Source organism: Herpailurus yagouaroundi, unplaced genomic scaffold, assembly GCF_014898765.1.
Source record: "Herpailurus yagouaroundi ecotype Mexico unplaced genomic scaffold, PumYag 67793, whole genome shotgun sequence".
In the NCBI taxonomy this organism is placed as follows: Eukaryota; Metazoa; Chordata; class Mammalia; order Carnivora; family Felidae; genus Herpailurus; species Herpailurus yagouaroundi.
The window spans coordinates 3327634-3337451 of record NW_024420586.1 but is presented as its reverse complement, the minus strand read 5'-3'; the positions used below and the strand labels follow the sequence as shown (position 1 = coordinate 3337451).

Here is a 9818-nt window from a genome sequence, read left to right as displayed (position 1 = left end):
GGGGGAGAGAGGGGGAGAGAGGGGGAGAGAGGGGGAGAGAGGGAGAGGGGGAGAGAGAGGGAAAGAGGGAGGGGGGAGAGAGAGAGAGAGAGAGAGAGAGAATATATCAAGCAGGCTCTGCACCGTTAGAAGAGCCCAATGCAGGGCTCAGTCCCACGAACAGTGAGATCATGACCTGAGCCGAAATCAAGAGTCAGACACTCAACCAACTGAGCCACCCAGGCGCCTCTCAAACATGGAACTTTTTAAAAGAAGTGTATCCTTAATACAACTAGGGAATACAAACACTTATTGGATGTTTGATGGAATGAAGCAACTGTGAGCTTTTTTTCTCTTTTTTACTAGTGATAATATTGTTGTTATGCCGAAAAGGGGGAATCCTTATCTTTTAGAAATGTAAAATGTCATATTTACAGGTAAAATTATATGGTGTCTAGAATTCACTTCAAAATAATCGGAGTAGCTGGAAAAGAGGAGCAAGATTGTCCATAGTTGCAGAGTGCTAAAGCTGGGTCACAAGCACCTGGGGGATTCTTAGGCCATTTTCTCTACTACTGAACACGTTTAGAATTTTCCATAATAAAACATTTTAAGAATTCTAAAGATCCAGTTTCAAGATCAACAACTGCAAGTGGCAGACCTGAAACTGCCTTTCACGGCAACAATAAGACAAATGGAAAACTTATGAGTATTTTGTAAAAAATAATATCCAAACCTTTGGGTCAAATAAACCCGCAAGATTTTTAATGTCCTGCAAAGATAATCCCCAAAATTTTAAGTGGAAAAAAAATCCTGATGTGCAGCACCCTCATGACCTCACTCAACTGTTTTAATGCCCTTGATGATAGCTCTAAATGTGAATTTTAACTTAATGAGATGGGTACCTCTAGAAGTGTTTCTATTTTCTTTCTTATATTTAAACCTGAGACAAGATGGTAAGTGTATGCTGAAAAAATATTTGCAAAATACAATAGCACAAAATAACAGACCAAGGATTGCTGCTCCTACAACAAAGACCTCTCCTCCCCAGCTATGTTGGTAAATATTTTGGGGGGTGGGGTGTAGGACAGCCAGGCCGGAGGTCCCTAGGCAAACCTTTTAGAAATTAGTAATTCTTTAACCATTTTTTCCTTCTGATTCTGTAAAAACGGTCTTATTTTTAATATTACTTTTTCAATAAGGAAACTATAATTTACCACCTTTACCCTTTCCTCTTATTCATGTATGTAGATTTAATATAGTTTTAATAAAGTTTAATGCTATGTTCAGCTGTTTTCATTTATCATGTCTTAGTCATTTTTCTGTAGGCTATACAGTATTGGTAAGTATCATTTTAAAATGATGCATCTTTTTGGGGCACCTGGGTGGCTCAGTCGGTTAAGTGACCAACTTCAGCTCAGGTCATGATCTCATGGTTCGTGGGTTCGAGCCCTGCGTTGGGCTCTGTGCTGACAGCTCAGAGCCCGCTTCGGATTCTGTGTCTCCCTCTCTCTCTGCCCCTACCCTGCTCACAAGTTCTCTCTCAAAAAATAAACACTAAAACAATTTTTAAATGATGCATCTTTTTAAAAAACTTGAGCTATAGTTAATAATACTGCACTATATACGTGAAAGCTGCTGAGAATATATCTTAAGTGTTCTCACCACATCGAAAAAAGTTAACTACGGAAACTACATGAGGTGATGGATGTGTTAATTCTCTTGATCTTGGTAATCATTCTACAATGTCTATGTATATAAAATCATCACTTTGTACACTTTGAATACATTTAATTATATTTGTCAATTACTCTTCAATAAAGTTAAAAAGTTTTTTTAAATTGACCTAACTTCTAAATTAGAGAAAGTCCCATCTTCCTCTGGACACTCCAAGTATTACAAAGCCAGAATACCAGTCCCAGCAAATATTGTAAACATGCTTCAGAGTTTGGCTCCAAGTTCCCAGGGATCTTTGTTTGACTTAGGTGAGCAGTGTCACTGCGGGCCCTCATGTGCCATGTGGAGTGGCTGAGATGGCACGGGTCACTGCCGTGCAGGTCGGGGCCACTGCCATTCGGCAATGGGCTGGAAGAACTAATGAGAGGTGGGAACAGGCAACCAATCTCGAGTCCACACTGGCCTCTCCAAAGCACAGCCCATAATGCCAAATGCCAAGACCTTCATCAACTCTTCTCTAGTGGCCCAAGCTACAAGTGGTCTGTGCTTCCCCTGAATGCCTATAATCCTTTATTTTACCTGTCTTGGGACATGCACTGTGCTGTCCACTAGTCTTCCCTACCATGGTGAAATGGACAAAATGGCCCGGGCTATAATGTGAATAAAGGAGCCATGGCCTAGTCGTCCTCGTATCCCTCACAGTGCCCATTATGACGCTGAGCCCAGCAGGCTTCAACATTCAAGTATCCAATGAATGCACAGGTAGGCTGGGAGCATGACCCACTGGTGATACGGTGGAATGGCGCTCCATCCCAGAAGAGGTGGTTCTTATCAGCAGACAAGATAATAACCTACTTTGCCTTTGGTGCGATCTTACTTTTTAAATTTTATTAATTATGTTATAGGAAATATTTAAGATTTGCAAATGATGGTCACATATGTATGTTCTTCTAAGAGCTTGATTGTGAAAAAAGGCAAGAGTGTTGGATCAACAAAGTGATACCCGAGGCACCTGCTGGTGACATCATTCTACTCGCAACCATCTATACTTTATCCACCCCACCCCCATCTTTTGTAGGCCTGTCAAAGGCACCACTGACATTGCTTGGCCTGCTGTTGCACTCATTTCTTGGGTGTTACTGGACCCTATCTATTGACAAAAACTACCTTCTGTAACCTGTGTGGGATATGGGGTCATTTTTTTAAAAGGGAATTTTTACTTTCCAAGTGAATCCAGGAACATACTGGGTTAACCATGTTGTCTTGTTTTAAACACTACTTTCAGAGATTAAATTCTAAATTCTCATTCTTCAAATATCTATAGTTTCTCAGGACAAATGACAAAACTGCCCAGACAGGCACATACCTGCAATTTGATCAATGGCCATGAAGAAATGTACTTGATGGTTATTATACAAATTATTGCTCATTAGAGGAAAGATATTACATAATTCTAAGTACTTTTATGCATGAAATATAAATTTATTAAAAGATGAAATTCAAGGATGAGCTTTAGACTACTCTTATCACTGGCCTGTTTTCTTAGGTACAGAAGACTATGTGGATGTTGTAAGCATACTGTGAATATTTCCTCTACAGACTATGGAGAGATTAGAACAAGAGAAAAAAAACCTATGGTCTGGAGAACAAAAGCTAAGAGTTCTAAGTTTTTGTGGCCATGTTTCCCATAGGGCTATTGTGTAAGAAGAGTAAGACTATATTTTTTTCTGTTCACAGATGGAAAAGAGTAAAATTTCGCTTTATTTAAGCCCAAAAGCAATAATCTTGCATGGGTTTCAGAAAAATGATACATATTTTACTGTGGGATAATGAGGACCATTAGTTATTAGAGAGAACAAATTATTTTCTTTCAATTCAACACACTTATTCATTCACTCATCTAATAGACTATCCTCTCTCCTTTGCACTAAAATGGTCTTCCTATACAGAACACCTGGCCATGCAACATGCCAGCAGACAGACCTCAGGAGGTATCTTGACAGGGAGAAATAGTCAGAGAATTTCCAAAGTGAAGCCACAGGATAAAACCAACACTTGATGCTTGCCTTTCATTTCAAGGAAAGCAGTATAAAAGCAATAGAAAAAGAAAAAGGTGGTGGAAAAATATACTTGCTCTCCACAAAAGAGCCTTAAAAATAAAAAATCATGAACTTAATAATTTTCATAAATGAAATTATGCCATTATTCCTGATTTCTTTGTACTAACTAAAAGGACAAAGTATCAAACTTCACTGAAGTTTCAACACTGTAATACATTTCATTAATCAAAGATAAAAACTACATTAAAAGCAAGAGAGTTATTTTATGTCTGTGATTAGGCAGTTGGAGAGCCTGTATTTTATGTATACATTTGTACACTTCAACTTATTTAACATTGTCAGTTCACGAACTGTAGTTTTTTTTTCATATAAAGAAAACAGATTTAGAATTTTAAAAACAAATTACAGTAATTTTATGCCTATGGCTTGCACCTCTTAGAAACCATGCACCCCCTTACACTCCTCTTACTTTCCCCTCACCTCCCCACCTCCTCCACTCTCCTCCGCCCTAAAACCACAGGCTAAGGGAGAACTGGTAACAGGGGCCTCTAATCCCCTAGTGAAAAACAGCCATCCTGATTTTTCTCTGGGGGGGCGGGAGAGGGATAAAGGATGCAGATCAGAACATGGCTCCTGCAGAGGGCAGGGAGCAAAGGCGGGCACAGAGCCGCCTGGGGAGCTTCCACGTTTTCTACAGACCTTCACGGTCCACGACATTTGCAGTCCTGCACTTCATGCACGTGGACCTCCTATGGGCAAAGAGGGAGAGAGAAAGGACTGGGGGTTTCTCACTAATACAGGCAGAGATGCGGACAGCGCCGGTAACAACAGGAGCTGCCGTGGGAGCAGAAGACGAGCACAGGACGAGGGGACAGCACAATGGAGACAACTTCACAGGCCCTCGACCGAAGACCCACTGCCAAGCGGCTCAAGATAAACACTGGAAGATAAAAAGGGGGAGTCGCAGCAGCTCCTTGGGAACCAAAGACACAGATCTTCCCAGTAGCTCTGAGTGGCTACCTGGCACCAAGAGGTGGCGGGTGATGGGCTAGGAGAGGTGGAGGCTGGGTGGAGCTGTGCCCAAGTACGGAGGGCTCCGGGCGCACAGTGAGCCTGGTCAGTAATAACATGAACCCTCTGCAGACAGGACCCACGGGGCTACCGGCTTGGAAAATGATTTGCGAAAACTGGATTCATAAGGCAGAGCCTGTGACCACAGGGCAGTGGCAATTAGGATCAAGTCTGTCTTTAAGCAAGTCAAAATGTGTCCACTGTTTAACTTAGAACTACCTTAAATATGACCCCAGAACCGACAAAATCCTTCTGGGTCCCTCTGGGACCAGTACTGAGATGCACGAGCGGGTATCGGGTTACCCACCAGGCAGGCTCCACCACCCTTCCCTCGAGGCTCGGTGCTGACTATGTGTCACTCGGGGCCGGGGCCGGGGCAGGGGGGCACTTCATCCATCTACTCCTGCTCAGTGCCGGCACTGGGAAATTTCACACCAGGGAAGGAAAGGATAGCAATCAGCCTCTAGGATAGGTTCTTGGTGAGGTGGTACAAATGGAAAAACTGGGAGCCCTACTCTTTCAAAAAGTGGTTCTTCTTGGGGGGTTTTCACTGCGAATGTCCACTGGTGGGTGCAACAGGGAGAGGAGGGCGCATGAAGATGAAATTCCTGTGCCTTCACATCCACACCACTCCACTCCTGCTTGAAGAGCTGTGTCATCGCCTCTCAGAGCTAAGAACAGGTAGGAGAGGGTGGTGCAGCAGTGAAGAGCTTTGGAGTTCACAGAGAGCTGCGTCCCATCCAAACGCAGCCAGTCCCCTTACTAGCTATGTGACAAGACCGAGTTAGTTACCTCTCTGAGCCTCTGATTCCTTCTCTGTAAAATGGAGCGAATACAACACACCCTCATGAGGTTCTTGCAAAGATTAAATGAGATAACATATACAAAGTACTTAGTGCGGTATCCGACAGAACAGCACCCAATGCGGAGATGAGAAAGAAGGAAGCTAACAACTACTGTGCGCTTCGATGCCCCTCCTCCCCGCTGAGGATTTATAAACATCATCAAATACAATTCAACTCTGAGAACACATTATATGACGATTTGGGTAGCAGATTTTATCATCCTAATTACGTTCTGCTTAGGCAAAGGTCAAAAATAAGTTTCCACTTCCAGAGCAGACACTGGCAGAAGAGTGGAGTCAGGGCTAGCAGGCAGAAGCTCAGGAAAATGCTCACCAGGGGCAGGATGGCACATATCCGGGTCCACACATGCAGAGTGAGCACTAACTACGTATAAACCTTAGGGACCGGAGAGGCCGTGGACACATTTATGCAGAGGCCGGGCAGGAGCGCAGGGCGTGGCTGCTAACAGCACCCTCTCTGCTCCAGGCCCGGGCAGAGGTTCACCCGTGCATCTGCCTATTGCCCCCTCAGAGCAACTCTGCCTTACGATTCCAGAAACCAAGGCTTTGAACAAGGTTTGGAGGCTTGTGAAAGCCACAGAGCTTGTGAAACACAGAACCAGCATGGACACCCAAGTCCCTATGATGTCAACACCCATGTCTTAAGTCAGACATTTCAATGAGAAGAGGGGGAGAATTTTCCATGAAGTAGGGACAGAATGAGCAATGCCACATTAAGGGGACCCTAAGTATACTGATTAAGAAATAAGGCTAAAAATACAGGTTGGAGCTCCAAAGTTAGAGTCTACAACTGCCAGAGTTAAAGACTGTGAGATGTCAGTGGCACCTGGACTTCACTTACAGATTGCGAGGCGTCATCTAAGGACTTTATTAGGCAGTATTCTAAAAATACTCATCTTTGCGGACAATGGGAAAGAGAGTAGACATCTTAAAGCACTGTAACCCTTTCCATGCTGGCCATCTAGAAATGAAGTCAGAGCAAGTAACGAAATGCATCTGTAAGCAAGAGATGACAGTCTGGTGACACAGGAAAAAGTCAAAACACAGAAGTTTTAGGGTTGACCAATACCTCCTGGGATGATGACAAATTAGGAATCAGCTCATTCTTAGAAGGTAACAGCAAGTCTGGTTTTCAAAGAATTTAAAATAAAGTTAGAGTAGGATACTCACAGGGAACTGTATACTAAAAATTAAACCTTTTACTCTTACTCTTACTCTTTAAAAAAAGCTGTGTACTCTCACTTTATACAAAAATACATTTAGAGATAGAGACAAGATAAACCACCCATCACGATACCATCAATCTCCTTATTAATAGAAGTTCACCAATTAAAGCAACGACAACGTAAGCTCAGACACTGGAACTATGCCTACAATCTTCTCCTCCTCTCTTCTCCTGCCTTCCCTCTCTTCCCTCGACATTTACTGACTGAGTGCCTACTGTGGAGCAGGCACGTGGCTACAGAGGGAGCAAATATGTGGGCTCCCCAGCCTATGAAGGGAGACAGAGGGTAATCAACCAACCACAAAAATAAATACCCAACTATACACAAAGAAGTGCTCGACACATACCGTGCCGATAAACAAGGCTTGCAACAGTTGAGGGAAGACCATGGCTGCTGGTATAGGCAGCCGGGTAAGAGGCTATGTGAGCTGGGGACACTTACCTAACCACGTTGCAATGAGGACAGCATCGATTCCGTCTATTGGCTCACAGATCCGAGCCACGACTGGGTGGATCTGCTGAGCCAGGTAGTACTGGGTGTCAATGGTTAAATTGTCCTGTTTCTGTAGCTGCTCGGGTGCATAGGCCCTCTGACTCGCACTGAGGTTTGACCCATCCTACAAAAGGACACGGCACAGGTAGCTGTTAAGAAATTCAATCACACATACTTGCCTGGCCACAAAGAGGGACAACAATTCAAATTATATGTATTCAATTACAAACACCAAGAAGTCCTTTTGACCTATTGGTGAACATTTCATATGTATCTAAGAGTAGGAAGATCAAGGAAAACATGTCACCCACTGTCCAAGAATGTAAATCCAGCATGTGTTGTGTTCTATTTTTTGTTGAAACATGAAACCAACAAGATGGCATGACTAGATTAAATAATTCCACCTGCCATATCACAGAAGCACACTGAGAAGACTTGCTAACTATCAATCTAGCCAGAAAGGCCTTTTAGGAGTAATGAGAAAAGGCATGTGTGGTCCTTTTACCATGTGAATACAATCCCTTCATGCAAGGATTCTAGTCATAATCTCATCTTAAAGGCCCCCCTAGGGGTAGTATTTTCTTTGAGGAGCTATATGTATCGAGAAGCAAATGAGCAAGCAGTCAAGAAAGGAGTATGAAACCCACAGAGTAGTGACTCATATAGAAGATATAATAGGAATAAAACTAATGAGCTATCTTGGTGGAACGGCAATGCTCTAGAAGCAAAATATCTGGCCGGTGGAATGAAGGGCATGCCATTTCGTACTGTTTACATGGGTCTCCTCGAGGAAAGAAAGATGGGTCACAGAGTATCTTTCCAAAGGCTCTTTTTACAAAAAACAAAAAACGTTTATTGATTTGTTTTTGGGAGAGACAGAGAGAGCAAGAGCTGGGAGGGGCAGAGAGAGAGGGAGACAGAGGATCTGAGGCAGGCTCTGTGCTGACAGCAGAGAACCCGGTGTGGGGCTTGGACCCACAAACCGTGAAATCATACCAGGAGCTGAAGTCGGACTCTTAAGGAACTGAGCCACCCAGGGGCCCCTCAAAGGTTTCCTCTTTATAAAAAGCCGTGGAATTCTATATAATGATCCACAGCCCTGTGGGTGAGGTCACCAACATCTGTGACTCTACAAGTCATCCAACAATTTGCTCCATACCTCCTCTTGTCAACAACAGAATTTTACATTCAGACTAGTCAATTTTTTTAAATGTTTGTTTATTTTCGAGAGAGAAACAGAGGGCGAGGGGGGGAGGGGCAGAGAGAGAGAGAGAGACAAAGAATCCGTGGCAGGCTCCGAGGTGCCAGCACAAGAGCCTGACGTGGGGCTCAAACTCACACACTGTGAGATCATGACCTGAGCCGAAGTTGGCCGTTGAACAGACTGAGCCACCCAGGCGCCCCATCAGACAATTCAATTTTAACTATTCACAATGCTCAGCTGCTCTGCCAAATAGATAACATGAACCCTATTCTTTCATTCCTGCTACACTCAGCCCCTTCTCAGAACCCAACCCAAGAAGAGGTTACTTGCACGCCACTGTCTTCACCAGACTGGAGGCAGAGGCCTCTTTATCTGGCAAGGCTCCTGAGGGAAACAAACGGAGATATTTATCAACTAGGTCCTACCTGGTCTGGGATATAATGAAACACCTAGAAAGAAAGCAAACCCTGGATTGAAAAACTTGCCATTTAGTTATTTTTCAGGAGTTCACAACATGGTAAAAACAAATTAGGCAGAATTCATCAACTTTAATTGTTGCCCTTTGAGAAGTCTGAATCATGAGAGGAGGGTAAGATGACGGTTAAGGACAAAAACGGTGTGAAAAATCCCTGGGCAGCGTCTCTATGCACCACACCTGTATTGAGACTGACTTTGTTAACACACACCTGAAACTTGATTAATTTAGAGAATTCTTTTTTTTTTTTTTTTTTTAAACTTGTCTGTCCTTCGGGCGCCTAGGTGGCTCAATTGGTTAAACATCCAGCTCTTAGTTTTGGCTCAGGTCATGATCTCACGGTTTGTGAGATTGAGCCCTGCATCAGGCTGTATGCTGACAACACGGAGTCTGCTCGGGATTCTCTCCCTCCCTCCGTCTCTCTGCCCCTCCCCCTGCTCGTGCTCTCTCTCTCTCTCTCAAAATAAATAAAGGAACAAAAAAAAATCTAGTCTGTTCTTAAGATTACAACAATGTTAACTACTTTTTAATGGTAAATAAAAATCAAATTGTAGAGGCAAATTTTTTTTGAAGGCACGTGAGTTACTTTCCAATATATTAGAAGATATTCTCAGAGTAAGGCAAGTTTTTAAAAAAGCAGTTGAAAATTTCTAAGCATATCCTCAAGTTAAGAAAGTTTTTATTTTAAATAACCACACAAAAGACCAGTTTTCACACTGACACAAATAGATTTCTTTTTTTTTCTTTTCTAGCACGGAGTCCAATGCGG

The 9818-nt window shown here is 43.1% G+C and overlaps 1 protein-coding gene across 2 annotated transcripts in view; it reads right to left on the bottom strand.

The window, feature by feature from the left end:
• Positions 1 to 9818, bottom strand: part of POLA1 (DNA polymerase alpha 1, catalytic subunit) — a 305357-nt gene that overhangs the window by 163214 nt on the left and 132325 nt on the right. For both annotated transcript variants that reach the window (XM_040468858.1, XM_040468857.1), the window contains exon 32: positions 7320 to 7494. In XM_040468858.1, the coding sequence (XP_040324792.1) occupies positions 7320 to 7494 (175 nt within the window). The remainder of the gene's footprint in view (positions 1 to 7319; positions 7495 to 9818) is intronic.